At 41.1% G+C, this 19,974-nt stretch overlaps 1 protein-coding gene across 6 annotated transcripts in view; it reads left to right on the forward strand.

The window, feature by feature from the left end:
* cdk6 (cyclin dependent kinase 6) overlaps window positions 1-19,974 on the forward strand; it is a 251,069-nt gene that overhangs the window by 110,245 nt on the left and 120,850 nt on the right. For 5 of the 6 annotated variants that reach the window (XM_072575262.1, XM_072575265.1, XM_072575263.1 and 2 more), the window contains exon 4: window positions 17,964-18,131. The exons of the other annotated variant lie outside the window; for it this stretch is intronic. In XM_072575262.1, the coding sequence (XP_072431363.1) occupies window positions 17,964-18,131 (168 nt within the window). The remainder of the gene's footprint in view (window positions 1-17,963; window positions 18,132-19,974) is intronic. 6 annotated transcript variants of the gene reach the window in all.

The following is a 19,974-nucleotide window of genomic DNA, read 5'->3' on the forward strand; positions in this document are numbered from 1 at the left end:
ATCATGTTCATAAAAAAAAAATCCACTCTGTTTTGCAAAGCAGCAAATGATGAATAGGCCCAAGCATGAAAAGTGAAGAGGTATTTGGAAGAGGGAAAGCATGATCAAGGAGGAAAGTTGTCTGGGGCACAGTGAACCAATGTAATCTAACTGATTTAATGATGGGAGTGAGAACAGAAGCCAGGACTCTCTTGGATGGCTCTTTGTTTCTGAATGCCCCAGGAGAAAATACTTTGAATCCTAACCCTGAACTGGAATGTTGAGTATGCTGCTCTTGTCTGACGTGAGGGAAGAAGGGAACCACTCAAATCTGACCTACCACTTGAGGCTGGGGTGCAGAATTTTGCCAAGTCCTCATTTGTGAATGTTGAGACAGTGACTGCTTAGTGTTTAGGAATGGGACCTTTTTTCCTCAATTTGCCTCAGTGCCGAGAAACATGGATGAATTGCTGTTGTCTCTTTAAAGATGCTATTTATTGTTACATTAACTTCTCACAAAGGCAAGGTACATCTTATGAATAGAAATATTTGTTTTCACAAGTTTCAAAAGTAACTTGGGTTTGTGGTTTGGATTCCGCTGGCCACTTGTTTAAGGGGGTGCCCAAACTGGCCAATATCTAATTAGCTAACAGCTCATTCTGCACTTTAGCAATAAAGTTGTGTTTTAACCTGAGTGGGATATTAATGTCAGAATGTCTGAGATGGAATGGAGATGAAAGGGTAATGAAGCCAAGTGGGTATAAATAAATGTTTGGCCAGTTGTTCAATGTATTATTGTTGATGCAGTTGCCAGGTGGCTGCATTAAAAATGCTTGGCTACAGTCTGAGAATGACTCAACCAGGGTCTGATTACTGATTTGCAAAGGGGAGTGCTATGTTTGTGGGACTTGTATCTTTGTTATCTGATTTTTTTTTATTTGAAGAATTTTTTTTATACAAGATTAAGAAGTATCTAGTGGGTTGAAGATTATCTTTGAGACCTTCCCAGCTTGTATTTTGTTGACAGCGCTGTGAGAAGAGGTATAATGTTTTCAGAGCTAATGTTGAATGGCTTTTATTCCCTCGTAAACATTTTAAAGTCTTGCTAGCCTGAGTGAATTGCTCATTTGTAGTGTACTTTGCGCACAGTGAGTGCGCATGGTAGGATGTTTTGGGCTTGAACATGGATAACGTAGGAGGTGGTTGGAAAGTGAGAAATTGTGGGTTAGAGGGCCTAACCTTCAATATTATAACTGGATCACTTCCCCAGTAAATGGAAGTGGGTTTCTGAGCTGCTAACCTTACTGCTTACCTGCATCTGTTGTCTTCGTGCTGCCTCTTGAGGTGCTGGGTTGACCTGTAAACTAGGCTTACCTCCCCAATACATAGGTAGGGCAGCAAGATCTGCAAAAGTTGAGATGAAATTGAGAGGTCAGGAGCATTCTCAATTCCCCAGTCCTTGATGAAAATCCAATCCATTGTGTTCAATGATACATGTCCACACTAGCCACCTTTCTGACCTTCTGGCACCAGAAATGCTTTAGTGAGTTGAAGCTGGATTTGAAACCGGAGCAGTTGGTCCTGTACACCTGTTATTAAAAAAGGTAAGTAATAGTTTATGGTGCCTTTTGTCTTAGAGGTTAAGGCCTGGATATTTTCTGGAGCGAGTGGGAATGAGGAAATACAGAGAGCCTGCAGTAGAGTGGGGTACAGAATTTCAGACAGGAAATCGAAATGTCTGAATTTTCCTCCATGTTTGAAGATATAGTTCCTGACAAGCTCACTAAAATGTCAGCTTGATTGAGTGACTCAGCTTCCAGTTGAGGAGGAAGTGTTCTGGAGCAGACTTGGATGAGGAGATGGCCTGGGAGAGTTCAAATTCCAGATTCTGGAAGGAGGCACAGATCCCTGATCATAGGGTCTTCATACAGGGTGGAGGGAGTTATTCAATGGGATTTAGCCTGAGAAGAGAAGCAGTCCTGCTCCTTCTAACCAACAAGAAGTGCTGCAAGTGCCCAGAACCCCAAGACTTGGAAGCTTGCCTGCCCATGGTAAAAAATGCAGAAACAGTTTATTGTATGTTGCTATCCTTTTTAAGATACTTAACTGCCAACTTGCCTCCAGGTTGACTGCTCATGTAGGTGACACCCAGAGGTCAGCAAATTTTGCAGGTGGTTTCCCAGTGCATCTGGAATTTTGTTTCTACTTTTTACAGCCCACTTCCTACGCATCCTCCAAACTCAAAGCTCAACCATGTTAAAGTTCTCCCCTAAAAAGGCAAATAACACTTACTGTATTTACACTTTTTCAATTAATTTGTTTTAAACATTTTCACATTTGTAATTTAATCCTGAATTTTAGTTTTCTTCTCACGATTGCTTTCCTCTCTGATTATAAATTGCCAATTTAGCTAATCATGGCTTGTATTTTACTTAAGTCAATAAAATGATCAGCACAATGCTATGATCCGTGTTCAATGTTGATTGATAAGCTGCAATGGAATTAATGTTCACAAACTAAAAACTACTTCTGGTAGTTCTCTGTGCAACACAAAGATCTAAATCTTAATAAGACTTGCATTAGTCATTAAAGGTGGCAGGATGGGTGGAGAGAGTAATTAATAAAGCACATAGTATCTTACGATTCATTAAAGAGTGGTATAGAGTACGTAGGCATGGAGGTTATGTATAATATGTTTACTAAACCTCACCTGGGGTATTGTCTACAGTTCTGGGTACCACCATTTAGAAAGTATATGAACACATTGGATAGAGTACAGAGGAACTTTAAAAGGATGTTTCCAAGGATTCAAAATTTTAGTTAGAAAAATAAATTGGAGGATTTTGGATTATTTCTCTTGGAGAGGAAAAGAGGAAATTTGATGGAAGCTCTCAAAATCAAAAGAGGCCTGGAGAGACTATTCCTGCTCATAAACTGATCAAGAATGAAATGTCAGAATGATGTGCAAAAGTAAATGTGATGCTTGAACAACTTTCTTTCACACAGCGAGGTGGTTCACGTGTAGAATGCACTGCTTTGGAAGAGTGATGGAAATGGGTTCAGTCAAGGTATTCAAGAAGGTATTAGATGATTATTTCTATTTAAATAATGTGCAGGATACAGGAGAAGGGTAGGAGGCTGGAATTTGGTCATGATGCTCATTCAGACAGTTGTTGTAGATGTGGTGAAACAAATGATCTTCAGTATCATAGCAATTCTGTGACCCTGTGAAGCTACCAAAACTAAGCATATGGAACATTTTTCAAGTATAATATTCAAGTAAGCAAAGTACTAGACTTGTTAGATGTTATTTTGAAGTATTGCTGCTGTTTCCAATGTATTAAAGACATTGGCTCAGTGGTTAGCACTGCAGCCTCACCGCACTGGGACCCAGGTTCAATTCCAGCCTCGGGTGACTGTGTGGAGTTTGCATGTCTCCCTGTGTCTGCGTGGGTTTCCTCCGGGTGCTCTGGTTTCCTCCCACAATCCAAAGATGTGCAGGTTAGGTGGATTGGCCATGCTAAATTGCTTGTAATGTTAGGTGCATCGTCAGGGGAATGTAGATATATAAGAGAGTGGGTCGGGGTGGATTATTCTTCGGAGGGTCGGTGTGGACTTGCTGGGCTGAAAGGCCTGTTTCCACACTGTAGAGATTCTAAGTTCTAAGAAATAAAACTATCTACCACCTGAAACTACATGACTGTTAAAAACTGCACTTATGGATGTGCTGCAGCAGCTGGTTCTTGTGGCTATTCCTACCAGATCTGCACTCATATGTGTGCTGTACTCTGTCTTGTACCACCCTCACACATCCACTTGGCTGCAGCTAGTGAAATATTCTGTGACATCCTTCATCCAGCTAATCACCTACACCTAGGTCAATCTCTGACTCTGCTGTCCTCCGTTTTGCCATTTGAAGAGATCAATGTAGCTTTTCATTTCTGAACAAATAGCTGAAATTCTTGCATTTTCTTTTCTGGATGTCACTTTTCTAAGAGTTCTTTTTGCTGTTGTAATTTCACATATGTTTAAAATGGTGTACACATAAGAATTTTTAGCATATATCTTTGCATCAAAATTTCAAAGCCTCAATTTGCTTTCACAGACCTTTTTAATATAGTCCAGGTTTCTGACTCCTACAAGAAAGTGCATATAGTGTAATATCTTAGGAAGACTGTGACCTTGCTATAGGATCCTCAGCCAGGGGGACAGCACCCTGTATTTAGGGACAATCGAGTATGATTCAAGTGAAAAGAGGGGTATGAGAAGGCTGTGATGTTGCCAAACTTACTCGCTGTGTACACAGAGCAATTATTCAGCAAGTTATATTCAGAATCAGAATTTTATAGCTTTCAATGTGACCACCTCTCATCCTTCCAAACCTCAGTGAATACTGGTCTCATCAACTCTGTCTCTCCTTACCTCATATACCTGCCATCTCAGGTCTGGCGAACCTTCACTGCACTCTCCCGAAGGCAAATCTATGTTTCCTTGGGTAAGGAGTTCAAACTGCACACAGCGCACTGGATGTTGTGTCATCAAGGCCCCGCAGAGCTGCGGCAAGACATTCTTAGCCTGTACTTAAAACATCTTGCAATGAAGACCAACTACCATTACAGCTTCCTGCAAATACAATTTTGATTTCAGTGACTGCTTTTATTTTAATCTTATCTACTGGCTCCTGTGAAACGCAATCAATTATAATCTTCATTCAAGTTAATTCTAATATGTCCTTTCTAACTACTTTTGTTTTGACATTTTGGGTAACCACACACAATTCATATTGCAGAATTCTTGATTTCACTTGATCCAGTATATATATAGGACCTCTACTGATGCTGCATGTTCTTCCTGGGGCTGAGTGGGATTCCTCTGAGTGCTCCAGTTTTGCTCCCACAGTCCAAAGAAGTGCAGGTTAGGTGAACAGGTCATGTTAAATTGCCCATAAATTTTAGGGATGTGCAGGTTTAGGTGGGTTAGCCATGAGAAATGCAAGGTTTCAGAGATAGGGGAGGTGGGTCTGGGTGGGATGCTGTTTGGTTTGTCATTTTGGACTTGTTGGGCTGAATGGCCTGTTCCCACACTGTAGGAACTTTGTGATGATTATTTTAATACAGATTTGTGCAAACAAAGCTGTTGAAACCTCAGACGACTTGCATTTGAAAGACATACTTTCGATATCAGTTTTACTGGCTGCGAAGCACTTTAGTCAGTGAAGTACTTCTGATGTGTAGTAGCTCGTGGAATATGGAAAACACCTTGAACAAGTTGTAGTAAGTAAGCTCCCACAAAGATCAATGTAATGGTGCATAACCGAAATTGCTGGAAAAACTCAGCATGTGTGGCAGCATCTGTGGAAAGAAATCAGTTAGTGTTTCGCTTCCAGTGACCCTTCTTTACAGAACTTTGGTTTCAATGTAATGGTGACTTAAAAATGTTTGTAGTGATGGTGATTGATATAAATGTTGATGTGGAGATGAGCATATTTCATAAATATTGATCACAAGACCAGAAATAATTCCCTTTCTCTTCAACATTTACTAATGGATTTCTGAAGTTCACCTGAGATAACATTTGGGCCTTGGTTTAGCATCTCATCTGAAAAATAGCAAAAGATGGATAGGCAATTCAGCATCGAGAACCTGTTACATCATTCAGTTAAGTCATGGTTGCTCAATATTTTGTTTCTTTAACCCTTAATGTCCCTTGGATAGTGTCCTAGACTCACCATCCTCAGCTACTTCATCAATGACCTTCTTTCAATCATAAGGTCAGAAGTGGGGATGTTTACTAATAATTGTTCAAGTACAATTTTTAACTCCACACATGTGGAAGCGGTCTGTGTCTGTATTCATCAAGACAAGGTCAATATTCAGCCTAGGACTGGTAACTGGCAAGTAACGTATGCGTCACACAAGTTGTCAGGCAATGGCCATCTCCAGTGAGAGGAGGAATAGCCATCAAAGCAAGTGCATTCACTGATACCTCACCATCAACATCCTGGAGGTTATCACTGTGTTTGTCATATTAAAGCAACAGCAATAAATGTTGGTCAGAGGCTAACTATTCTGTGGTGAGTAGCTCATTCTTGACTCCTGAAATTCTGTTTACTGTTTAGAATTGTAATAGTAATTGGCTTGCTAACAATACTGAAGATGTTCTACAAGAGCATTCAAAACCAGTAGCTCGCTTGATTGGCTCCCATCTAGTATGTTAATCCTCATAGAGGGAATGAATGTTTGTGTCATGGTAGTAGCTTGTACCATCTACAAGATGCACTGCAACAATTCACTAAGGCTCCTTCAACAGTACTTACAAATTTGCAGTCTCTAACGTCCAGAAGTATGAAGGCAGTAGGCAATTTCCCCTCTGTCAGACACCCTCCTGAATTGTAACTCTATATGAAATCATCTTTGGCAGTTGTGGTGTGAGCAATGGCAAGAAAGCTGAAAAATATTGAAATGACTAAGAAATCAGAATTGTGACACTGAGAAATAGTTTTGCAAGTTATCTCTTGTGCTTTAAATGGTCAGAGTCTTGCCATCGAGGCATGACTCTTATTTCCAGTGCATCTTATTGAAGCCCAATTTGCCTTATTTACCTACCACTTCTAATTCTCCTCTCCTTCCCAGAGAAACTAAACAGTGCAAAATTTTCAACCTGTAAATCAGAGTGGGTATGGGCAGCTGCAGCTCACTGAATGCTGTCCTGACTATTATGCAATGGTTTCTAAGCAACAACATCTCTGCTGCAATCCTGCTTAGCCCCTCATTCATGCAAGCCAACATCGGCAAACAGCCATCCTCACCACGTCTGCTCTCAGAGCAACTTTCACACCACTTTTGCCTTAAACACTTTACAGAACCATAGTATCCTTGAGATTCAATGTAAGGTTGCTTGTGCATCTGAACAGGATGCACCTTGTGGCTCCAAGTTTGTTCTCTTAGCATTCAGTCCCTTTGAGCTTATTTGAGCTACTTCATATAACTTTCTTAGGTCAAACTCACTGACTTTAGGGGCTGTTGGTCTGTATGTGGCTTGAGTTGCTTTCTTAGTGCACAGGATCCTCAGTGATCTGTTGCAGACTATTATGCTGTAGTGTTGCATTTTAGCGCAGAAGGAGCAGAAGATAGCTTGTCATGTCGGGGAGCTCTGAACAGACCATGAGATGGATGTGTGTCTCTGTGGCACCATGCTGCTTTGTCTTTGCACTGCAGCATGTCTCAACAGTTTACACAATGAACTGCACAATAACTACACAATTGGCTGATGCTGCGTCCAAAGTGGATGCAGTAAATTACTGTTTTCTGTTTCTTCAGGGAGCAGTAAAACTTGTGGAATTTAAGACCCTGCTAGGGACAGTTGCAGTAATCATGGCACTGCTGGTTAAATATTGCCACCCATTTGGCTTCAGATTGCACTTTATCAGTAGGTATCAGTTGGTGCATTGTCCAAGAATGCACATTAAATCTATGGTCTTGAGTAATTGTGATCACTGTAGTATGTGCATTAGTTGCCGCCTCATTATGTCAGCTAAGCAAATGTAATCAGACAAGGTACTTAAAAGAGGTACCTGAAGTTTCCATTTCCTAAGCAGCTTATTCTAGAGCTAGCATTGGAAGGCAATGCTACATAACTGCCACATTTGCGCACTGTACTTTTAAATATATTTGGATACGATCTGTGATGTAGAAGAGTGTACTTTCTTTTGGAGAAGCTATCACAGTGGCTTACTATCAGAATTTTACTCCCTCTGTGTAACACGGAAATGTTTTGGCTATGCAGTGTGTGTTTGAATAAGGTAACATGCTTCGATCAGTTGCTGAGGTATGACAATAACTTTCCACACTGAGGGCAGATCATGAGGCTTCATTATTATGGATGCGAGTTCCTTCAATTAAATGGTGTTATCTTTCGGACATTCCCCACAGATTATATGCTCACAGATCTTGCATGGAAATCACCATGACTGGAGTCCTGGTGATCTTGCTGCCACTACAAAGATAGTGTAAAAGGAGAAAGTGGTTAGTAGTACTTCTGCAAGCCTAGCACAAATTAGCTGCTACAAGTTACCCTCTATTAGCTGCTGCACAACCTCCCAGAGGCAGAAGGATCAGGATGTAAAGGAGAACGATTGGACATCACGTCTACAGACTGCATTGTCATTTTCTTCAGTGAGCTGAAAGACAGTGCAGGTGCCAATTCACAACCCATGTCTTGTGGATTAAACCACAGGCCTCCTCACCATAAGGTTCTCCCATGGGATATTGCCATGTCGCCCCAGAAGGGTGTACTGCATCATTGTGGCAACAACGAGGAATGTCCTGGAAGCAAATGAAAATGGAGGATGCGCTGCAACCTCTGAAGATGAAGCTGAGGCAAGGGTCAGGACCCAATCTAAGTAAAATCCACTTACTTAGTGGATGGAGCAGGGTTTAGATTTTGTTTAATTGTTTAAGATTCTGTTATAATTCAGCAGGTAGCTCTCACTACTTTTGCAGTCCTTGACCTTTCATTGTTGCTTAATAAATGTCTCTTGGAAGAACCCAAATAGAAAACAGTAACTTACTCCGTCCAATTTGGATAAAGCAGTAGTCTGTGAGAGAGTGCACTAACAATACATGACTCTTAAGGTTAGGTAGATTTGAAGGCTTCTGTCATGATATCATGCCAGACTGCTCTGCATTGATGACTCTTACTTGGCAGGTTAACAGGAATTTCTTTTTGATCTCTCTCTATTGTTGATACCCTTAAATGTTGCAGAATTCACTAAAATTGTTAAGTTGTCTTGAAATCTTTGACATCAAGTGGGTCAGCATTGATCCTGGGAGAGGCAGGGCTTTGAGTGGCTTTTCTTGGCAGATCACCTACTATGAGTCAATGTGAGTATGTGACCTACCCATTGTGTATCTCCAACTTTGATTCGCAATGCCTTCCTGTGAAAAACTCATATGCTTTCCCAGCAGAGATAAGTGGAATCATCACTGATTCCATGCTCTCACCCCCAAACTGTGCGATGACATACACAGGCCAGCGCTTAGTGCAATCCATTCACATGGACGTGTAGACTCAATGTTATTCACATTAAAGTGCAACACACTAGTCAGACAACAGCTGGAATTCTGAGAACAGTTCTGGAACTGTTATCTCAGGAAAGTTATGTTGGCATTGGAGGCAGTCCAGAGAACATTCACTAGATTGATCCTAAGCGTGGAGGGACAGCCTTAACAGGAGAAAGGTGAGGAGTTTGGGCCTGGACTCATTGGAGTTTAGAAAAGTGACCTTATTGGAATGTACTAAATTCTTTGGGGACCTTTTGGGATGGAGGACATAATCTCAGAATAAGGGGTTGCACATTTAAAATAGAGTTGAGGGGGAATTTCTACTCTCAAAGAGTGGTAAACTGTGAAATTTCTTAGCACAGAAGCTGGGTTATTAATATATTCAAAGGTGAAATAGACTTCCAAACGGTAAGGGAATCAAGGGTTATAGGAAAAAGGCAAGAAAGTGGAGTTGAGGATTAACAGATCAGCCATGATCACATTGACTGATGAAGCAGACACAATGGGCTGAATGGCCTACCTCTGCTCATTTGTCTTATGACCTAACATTTGACTGCAATCATGGTTCAAGAATTCCTGATGTCTGAGACTATTTAGGGGTGGTTGCTTATGAGAGATGAGCAATGCATGGAAATTACAGCTTCTTTCATCCTCAGCTTGTTCTGAAAGGGCTGCTTATTTCTCATGTGGATAACCTAACCAGAGCTGAAAACGTGTTGCTGGAAAAGCGCAGCAGGTCAGGCAGCATCCAAGGAACAGGAGAATCGACGTTTCGGGCATAAGCCCTTCTTCAGGAATGAGGAAAGTGTAACCTAACCAGGTCTGAATACTGAAAATTATACTAAGCATACATTTTAAAAATGCAGGTGAACATACAGTGACATTTTTGGTACAATGAAGTTTCACCCATACCATCTCTGGGCCGTCAGTAAGTTAGTTTCTTTCTTTGTCTCCCACGATAACTACAGTGCTAGCTTCTACAGCTGGAATTGAGCCAGTCTACTCTCTAGTTAGCCCTGTCGGCTTGAAAGACTTGGGTGGCCATCTCCTGGTGCCTTTGTGCCTAGAATGCTCTTACCTCTTAAGACCCCCTCTGCCCAGATGCAAGCTCACCTTCCCAGCTTGAACTTCTTCAGACTGAGAGATCACAGGCAGGTGGAAGATGGAAGAGCCAGTAACTTCTGTGTTACCCAAGAAGCATCTTCTGTTGGTCCTGGTCTGACTCCTGTATCTTTTCTGTATAAGCTGGCACCATCCCCTCTCCCTGAGAGGAAGAACCTGAAGTGAGATCCAGCTCCCCCGTCCCACAATGTCCTTGCTATTGATGCTGAACATTAATGATTAGAGTCATGAAATGCATGCACGTGTGTATATTTGATGGGCACCCAATGTGCTGGTCCTGGGTCTCTGTTGCAGTTGCCAATTTGTCCATAGAGATAGCCAGATAGATCACGCCAGTGCTGATAATGTTAAAGAAGAACTCCTTCCTTTCACTCATTTTACTGAATGCTTCTATCAAACCAGTTTGATGTTCTGTGCCAATCTGTGCATTTTGATAAAATGAGATGATGGTATCATCTTCTGAATGATGCCCAGCTGCCCTTTGTGTGCCAGAGACCTGAGATGTTTCTTCCTTAAACAACTGATGTGTTCACCAGATTGTGCTCCTGGGTCTAGAAAGAGAAACCACTGAGGTGAAAGTCTCTGAGCTGGGGAGGGTGCAGGCTTTCCAGTGCATCCTCCGTGTTCAATGGCTTCCATCTCACAGGAGGAGGTGGAACTGCGGGTCCCTAGCAGTGGCCTCTTTAAGGGGATTTTCTGGGTGCTGCAAGTGCCTGCATAACAGAAGAGAAGGAATTAGTAGTCTTAGAGGGATAAAACGTTCGGCTGATGAATAATGAGCAACCACTGGTGGTAACACATACTGGGTATATAGGACATAGAATCGAGAGTGTGATTCTGGAAAAGCACAGCAGGTCAGGCAGCATCCAAGAAGCAGGAGAATCAACATTTCAGGGCTTTTCCTGATGAAGGGCTTTTGCCCGAATCATCGATTCTCCTGTACCTTGGATGCAGCCTGACCCATTGTGCTTTTCCAGCACCACACTCTTGACTCTAATTTCCAGCATCTGCGGTCCTCACTTTCACCATGTAGAACATAGAAGTCTTCCCAATCCATGCTGCTCCTCTGGCCAAGTCAAATATTTTCCTCATAATGAAAATCCGAAGTATGCCATTTAGCAATTAATGGTAATACCCAAGCAGAAGAGGTGGGGAGGTCCTTGAGTGAGTAGGAAGCTCAGAGGGCAGCAGAGGTTAATCATCTATGAGGGTGAGGTGCATGAGATTGACATGAGGCATGCAATATTGGATGCTGTAGTCCATCAGCCTTGAGATACTGTAACCGATCGAGTGAGTGAGGTGTGTCAATGGTGCAGCCTCACCACCCTTTTCTGCCTAAAACCTCCGATCAGATGTGACAACCTGCTGAATTTAAGCACATTACTAAGTGGAGGAAAAGAAACTAAGATTCCCCTAGTAACTGAGTGAAGAGGGAAAAGCCAATGCCATAGAGCCAAGTCCTCCTGATCGAGGCTTAACCCAGAGACTGTGTGAAGCCAGTGGTGGCCCACTGCTCATCAGGACGGTGTCTTCTCGGAGTCAGTTTGCTTGTGAAAGCAGCCCAAAGTGGGTGGTAAAAGCTATAGTATCAACCAAAATAGGATTAATGTGCCAAACAGCAAAATAAGCAAGTGATGAGACCGAGCTAAGAGATTCAACAACCAATGAATCAGATTTGAGCTGTGGAGTTCTGCCACATCCAGTTATGAAGGTGATGAATAATGAAGCAACTCACTGGAGGAGGAAGTTTCACAAATATTGCCATCATTAATGGTTGGGAATGTCCAACTTTACAAATTCTTTAGCGTTATCTTTTTATAGTCATCTTCAGCCTGATGTGCTGAGTGGATTATCTATCTCTTCCAGTCAATTTGATTTACTCTGCATGATATTAAATAATGGTGAAGGCACTGGATACTGAAAACAGAATAGACTCTGTCAACATTCCAAAAACAGTACTGAAGACTTCTGCTCCAAAACTAGCCATGACAGAAGTAAGCTGTTTCAGTACATTTACAACACTGGCATCTACCTAATAATATGGAAAACTGCCTACGTTGTGCAGAAAATGCAGGGTAACTCTAAATCAGCAATCAGCAGCACTTAACTCAAAAATAACTGACTTGCTGATGCTCATTATGGGTTCTGCCAGACGCACTGAGCTTTATATTTCCTTGCAACCTTGCTCCCAACATAGATAAAAGAACTGAATTCTCAAGATGCAAATGAATGCCCTTAACAGCATTTGACAGTTGTGTGGCTTCAAGGACCCCTCATAAAATGGCATCTGTGCAAATCATGGAGAAGACTTTCCTCTGGCTGAAGTTATATCTAGTACAAAGATAGATGTAGTTGTTGGAGATCGGTCATCTAAGCCACAGGACATAGCTGCAAGTGTTCCTCAGTGTAGTGTCTTAAGTCCAACCATTTTCAGCTGTTCATTAATGACCTTCCCTCCATCATAAGATTAAAAGGAGGGGTGTTTGCTTATGATTACACAATGTATTACTTGTGATGTCCTCAGACACTGAAGTGTTTTCTAATTGAAGCCTTGAATGGCCTGCATCTAATTTTATGGTTGCACCCCTTATCCTGGACTTTACAAATATACCTGTCGTATCAACTCCATCTTAAACACCTTAACCTGATTAAGAGATTCAAACTTGGTCTATGACATTTCTCGAAATGAACCCTTTTGACCCTAGTATTACAATCCAGTCCTCCTATTCCTCTATGCTGTTTGTGAATTCTCTTATCTTGCTGTCTGCCTTACAACCATTATAAACACAAACATCAATTATCATTGGTATTAAAGGAGAAAAGCTTCCTAGAATAGGAAGTGCACATCGTCCATATGACACATTGCAGTCCCCTATGGTTGCTCATTTGTAGAAGTCACCAATTGAGTTTTTTTCCTGGAATGAAATATCCTGTATGAATGACAGGACCAAACTGCATTCTGTTGGACTCCTCCAAGGTCACTGTACCTTTTTTGATTTATGATGCCCGGAACTGAACACTCTTCCAAGAAGATAATTCATAGGGCTGTATCAGAACTTCCACTCATCTGTAATCAGACCCAACTATAATTCAGACCTCTCACCAACATTCCATGTAGCGTTTGAATTACTTTTGTACTGATTGATAGGCCATAACGAAAATGTTTGAGCATGATGAGGACTCTTAGAGGTTGAGGGAAAGAAATGAGTATGGGTGGAGATTGATTTAAAGAACAGGCAACAGTAGGGCTTTGAGATATTTCATGTTGGCAGGATATGACTAAGTAGTGGAGTCCCACAAAGGTGAATGCTGGGGCCTCTGTTTGTAATCTATATCAATGACTTGGCAAATAAATAGAGTAATGGATCTAAGTTTGCTGATGATACAAAGTTAAGTGGAAATGTAAGTTGTGAGGAAAACGCAAAGAGGCTGCAAAAAGATGTGGACAGGTGAAGTGAGGTGAAGCAAAAATATTTTTTAAAAGACATGGAACATTTAAATGTTGATTTTGAGAGGGACTTTTGTGTTCTATTAGGAACATTGGAAATTAGCTTGCAGGTACAACAAGCAATTTTGGATGCTCAGTTGCTAAACATATGCAAGACTTCAATTTATACATTTTTGTTCTTTTAGAATGAAGAGATATGAAGTAATGTGCATAGAATTGTGGAGGCCAATAGCACAGAATAAAAGCCTTTTGGCCCATCACATCCATGCCAATCAAAAATGATCACCTATTATAATCTCAATTTCCAGTATTTGCCCCAAAGCATTGCATGTCTTGGTATTGCAAGTGCACCTTTGTAGGACTACTTGAGGCTTGAATATGAGGGTTTTGGTTTCTCATTCCTGGAGGTCGTGAGTTCCAGTTTCCCACCGCCTTCTGGGTGAAAAGGTTTTTCTTCACATCTCTAAACCTTCTGACCCTTACCTTAAATCTGTGCTCCCAGTCATTGATCTGTCCATCAAGGGAAAAGTCTCTTCCTGTCTACCCTATCTATGCCCCTATTAATTTTGTACACCTCAGTCATATCCTTGCTCAGTTTCTTCAGCTCCATGGAAACCACCCCCAGTCTGCCCAATCTCTCCAGTCCATGCGTGATAATTGTCCTCTGTGCCTTCTGCAATGCAGTCACATTCCTCCTATAATGTGGATTCCAGAACTACACACAATACTCTACTCTAGGCTGTGAACAAATCAACATTTTACACTGTTCCAGCAGAACTTCCCTGTCCTTAAACTCCATGTCTTGGCAAATAAAAGGCAAATACACCATAAGAGTTCTTAACGACTTTATCTATTTGTCTTGATACCTTAAGGAACCAGTGAGCATGCATGCAGTGATCCTTCTGATCCTCGATGCTTTCCAGGATCTATCATTCTTCATTTCTTCCCTTGCCTTTTGTCCTGCCCAAATGCATCTCCTGACATCTCTCCAGATTGAATTCCATTTGTCACTGATCAGCCCATCTATATTCTATTATTGTAGGGCTATCCTCCTCACAATTTAGCACAATTTTTGTATCATCTACAAACTTAATGAGCAACTTTTCTACGTTTGAATCTAAATAGTTTATATAAACCACAAACAATAAGCGCCTCTGGACGCAGTCTTTTAGTCAAGAAAACAGCTTTGAACCATCAGCACCTGCTTCCTGCTGTTCAGCCATTTATGCATCTAGTTTGCCAATTTGTTTTAGACCTATGGCTCTTATCTTCACTCATGCAGGACCTTAGCAAATGTCTTACTGAAGTCCAAGTAGACTTCATCAAAAGCATTGCCATTATCTGCGCACAGGGTAACATCTTCAAAAACCTCAATCAAGTTAGTCAAATATAACCTACACTTAATAAAACAATGCTATCTGTTCTTGATCAATGCAGATTCATTCTGCCCCTCACTATACTTCCACTCGTTATCCCCTCACTGAGGCTGATAGACTGGCTTGTTGTTTCCTGGTTTATTCTTTGCTCCCTTCTTGAATAGTGGTACCATATTGGCTGTCCCCCAATCCTCCAGCGTGTCTCCTATGACCAGGGACAAATTAAAGATGTTTGCAAGTACCCCTACAATTCCCTCCCTTGCTTCACTCAATCTGAGATATGTTTCATCTGACCCTGGAGCTTTATGTACTTTAAGTCTGTCAAATTACTCAAGAACTTCTTCTCTGTCTATGCTAATTTCTTTATAATTCTTCATAATTTCTATGTCCTTATTGTCCCTGTCACTAGTGAACACCAACATAAAGTATTCTTATCTATGTCCTCTGGTTTCACGCACAAATTAATGCTGTGGTCCTTACTGGGCCCAACTCTCCTTTTACCCTTAATGTACTTGTAGAACAACTTAAGATTTTCCTCCATTTTATCTGTCAGTATCCTTTCATGACCCATTTTAGCTCTCCAGTATCCTTTTTAAGTTCCCAATTGCACATTCTGTACACCTCTCTTGCTTCTACTTTTTGAGCCCTCGGTATCTGGCAGAAGCCTCCCTTTTTCTCAATCCAGTGTTGTACATCCCTGGACATGAAGGGTTCACAGGATATGTTGGTCCCATTCTTTTTCTTTGTTGGAACATGTTGGCCCTGTCCTCTCCTTATTTCCATCTTAAATACATCCCACTGTTCTGAGAGAGATTTATCCGAGTATGTCTACTCCCAGTTCACTCTGGCCAAATCATATCTGATTTTATTAAAATCTGCCTTACCCTAGTTTACAACTTTAATTTCAGCCCATTCTTGTTTTGTTTTCATAACAATCTTGAATCTAACGGGGTTGTGATTGCTGTCTGCAAAATGCTTCTCCACTGATACTTCAACCACTTGCTCAGCTTCATTGCCTGAAATTATGTCCATTGTCGCCACTCTGTTCTTGTAGGGCCTTCTACACCATAGCTTGAAAAGCTCTCCTGGCTGCCTCTTAAGAATTCCATTCCCTCTAAGCCTTTCACACTATAACTAACCCGGTTAATGTCGGAGAAGTTGAAATCCCCTACTACTTTTACACCTCCCTGAAATTTGCCTATAAATGTAGGCAACTTGTGCAGTTGTATAAAGCATTAGTGAGACTGAAGCAAAAGTATTGCATACGGTTTTGGTTTCCTTACTTGAGAAAGGATATAATTGTTTTGGAGATGTATTGAAGTAGATATAGGAAGGACGCTACCTCATGTGGGGAATTCTAGAGTGAGAGGTCGTACTTTTAGTGTAAGGAGTGTCAGATTTAAAACAGACAGGAGAAAATACCTCCTTACCTTTATACTCAATCCCTTCAGCAATAAATGTCAAAATTGCACACGTGCTCCTTAGTTAACTTCTATACCTGCATACTAGTTTTCAGTGATTCATACACAAGGACACTCAAATCCTTCTGCACCAAAGCACCAGAAAGCTTCTCACCATTTAAGCAATAATTTGCCTCTCTAATCTTCCGACCAAAACAGAGAACCTCACACTTGAACATAGTAAATTTCATCTGTCAAATTTTAGCCCATTCACCTCACCTAATTCACATCCATTTGTAAATTTCCTATTTCTTCACTGCAGCTTACTTTGTGCCCTCACCTCATTCTGCCTTGTTCACCAGAGTCCTTGCATTGAAATAAATACCACCCAACCTTACCAAACCCCCCTGTCCCTTAACTGGCCTATAATACCTGTCTTCTGTGTTGTCTCTTCTAATTTCAGCTGTTTATTCTCCCTGCTGAACTTCTCGCTAGTTCCCAACCTTCTGACAATTTAGTTGAAATTCTCCCCAACAGCACAGCAAACCTCCCTGCAAGGATGCTTGTCCCATTTCAGGTTCAGGTGCAACCAATTCACTTTGTACAAGCCCCATCACCCCCCCCCCCCCCCCCCACCCCCCAAAATGGTCCCAAAGATCTCCCTTTGCACGATCTCTCCATCCACACATTCATTGGACTAACCTCCTATTTCTGTACTCACTCTCACATGATGCCACAGATAATTCAAAGATTACGCATGGCTCCTGTTCGTTAATCTATTTCCAAGCTCCCTAATTTCTGCCCGCAGGACCTCATTTCTTTTTATACCTATGCCCTGTTGCTACTGTTCAGTGACCTCCTTGACCCTGGCACCAGGGAGGCAGCATACCATCCTTGAGTCTTATTTACAGCCACAGCAACATCTTTCTGTTTCCCTTACAATTGAATCCTCAACTATTAAAGCCCCTGCCATTCTTTTCCAAGCAAGATCCTGAAATCCTGCTGATCTGCAGTTACTAGCTTCTCAATGCTGAATAAACCAGTGTGACCTGTCTATCTTAGAGCCAAAATGGATTTTCATATTTTCTCACATTGATCATCATCAGCACATTTTGCCCACTCACTTAATGCATCACTAATCCTTTGCAATTTTTCACTCCCTTCACCACTATTTCCTGTATTATCCTTGTGTTGTCAGTAGATACATGACTCACTATTCCCTATTCCAAGTAATTTAGAAATATAGTGAAAGACTGAGGCCACAGAACAAATCCCTGAGGGGATACCACTCGCCAGTTTGGATGCATATCAATTATGACATAAATATTCATAATTTGAGGCACACATTGACTTTTATCACCCTCATTACAATGCAGTAAAGTGCACTTTGCTGAAGTGAAGAACTCTCAAGTTACTGAAAGTGAGTACCAAAAGTGAGATTTATCTTTTGCAGCGAGAAAGAACAACATTCAACATATTTAACTATAAATTATTTGAAGTTTCTAAATCAAGCCTGTGCCATGGGTAGGATTTGTTAAAAATTCTAATGTCCCATTTTTCCTTTCCTTTTACATAGGATATGATGTTCCAGCTGCTTCGTGGACTAGACTTTCTTCACTCACATCGTGTGGTTCATCGAGACTTGAAGCCCCAAAACATACTTGTAACCAGCAATGGCCAAATCAAGCTGGCTGATTTTGGCTTGGCACGCATCTATAGTTTTCAGATGGCACTTACCTCAGTGGTAAGTTCCTGAATGATTTATATGAGAATATATAACCTTGCAACCAATGGAATGTGTTAATGTTATGACTTGAAAGTAGGCTTTTGTGGAAACAAAGGTGCTGTTCCTTCTGATAGACCAAACTGGCCTTTTTTGGGAAAGGTAGTAAAAGAGACTAAACTCCGTACATAGCTTTTAAAGTAATTATATATTTTTGTCCCTTTTAAATAGTGTAGTTTGTTTGTAACTATTTCCATGTCTTCACATCAGACAACTCGGCTTTCAATTATTCTTGATTGTCTGGCTGTACTTAATTTGATGGATAAGTAACTATAATTCCTAACAGATGAACAGTTCCAAGGCCAAGTTGACATGTAATGTTGAGCACAATTTGTAATGATCACTGCTAAAAGTTTCTTATGAAATTGTGAATATTTCAACTATTCAGTGATATTTGAAACAACATGAAAATGTTTTGTCCAACATTAGTTCCCTGTGTTTAGTATTTCATTCACTGTATTGCTTCACTGGTAAATACTACTCATGAACACTGTGGATGATGTTATCACCAGTTTAGTGCATTCTATCAAATGCATTTTAGATTAATTTTTTAAACAAAATTGGAAACATTTACTCACTTATGCAGGATATATGCGCTACCAATTAGGACAGCATTTGTGACTCCTCACTAATTTTCTTTTATTAGCTCATTGAGGGGTTGTGGACATCACTGGCTAGTGCAAGATTTATAGCTGATCCCTAATTGTCATGGAAAGGTGAAAGTTGTTTGCCTTTATTAAATACTACAGCCCGTAAACAGGACATAGATACACAATGCTATTAGGGAGGAAAGTCAATGACTTTGTTTGTGTCAGTGGGTCAATGTCAATATATTTCCAAGTCATGATGGTGCGTGGCTTGAAAACAAACTTGCAGGTGGTGATGTTGCCATGTATCTGCTGTCCTTGTCCTTCTAGATGCTAATTGTCATATGTTTGAAAGATGCTGTGTAAAAATATACAAAGTGCTTTGCATCTTGTTTGTGGTGCACACTGTGGCTACCGAGCGTCAGTGATGGAGGCAGTGAATGTTTGTGTATGTGGGGTGCCAGTCAACCAGGTTGCTTTGTCCCAGATGGTGTCAAGTTTCTTAAGTGGTATTGGAGCTGCATTCATCCAGGTAAGTGGGAATATTTCATCATACTCTTGATTTGAGCATTGTAGGTGCCGGACAGGCTTTGGAGAGTCAGCAGTAGAGTTACCTGCTGCAGGATTCCTAGATTCTGACTCGCTCTTATAGCCACAGCATTTACATGGCTAGTCCAATTCAGTTTTTAGTCAATGGTAAGCCTGCAGGATTTTGATAGCGGGGAATTCAGTGATACGAATCCTTGAATTATTTTCAATGATATTGAATGTCAAGGGGCAACAGTTTGATTCTTACTTATTGGAGACAGTCATTGCCTTCCAGTTATCTGATATCTATTACTTGCCACACGTCAGTTCAAACCCGGTTGTTTTCTAGGTCTTGCTGCATTTTGATGTGGACGCTTTCAGAATCTGAGGAGTGGTGAATAATGCAGATCATTGTGCAACCATGTAGATAACATTCCCCACTTCTGACCTTATTGAAGAAGACATGGTCATACTGATGAAGCAGCTGAAGACGGTTGGGTGTGGAGCACTACCTTGGACTCCTGTAGAGATGTCCTGGAGACAATCACAAAAGTCTTCCTTTTGTTAGATATCAGTCAAGCAGGCTGTTCTGTTTAAAATGATGTTGAGCTTCTTCAGTGTTTTTGGAGCCTATCTTATCCACGCAAGTGTGGAATAGCACATCACACTCTTGATTTGTGCCTTGTAGA

Source organism: Chiloscyllium punctatum, chromosome 8, assembly GCF_047496795.1.
Source record: "Chiloscyllium punctatum isolate Juve2018m chromosome 8, sChiPun1.3, whole genome shotgun sequence".
Lineage (NCBI taxonomy): Eukaryota > Metazoa > Chordata > Chondrichthyes > Orectolobiformes > Hemiscylliidae > Chiloscyllium > Chiloscyllium punctatum.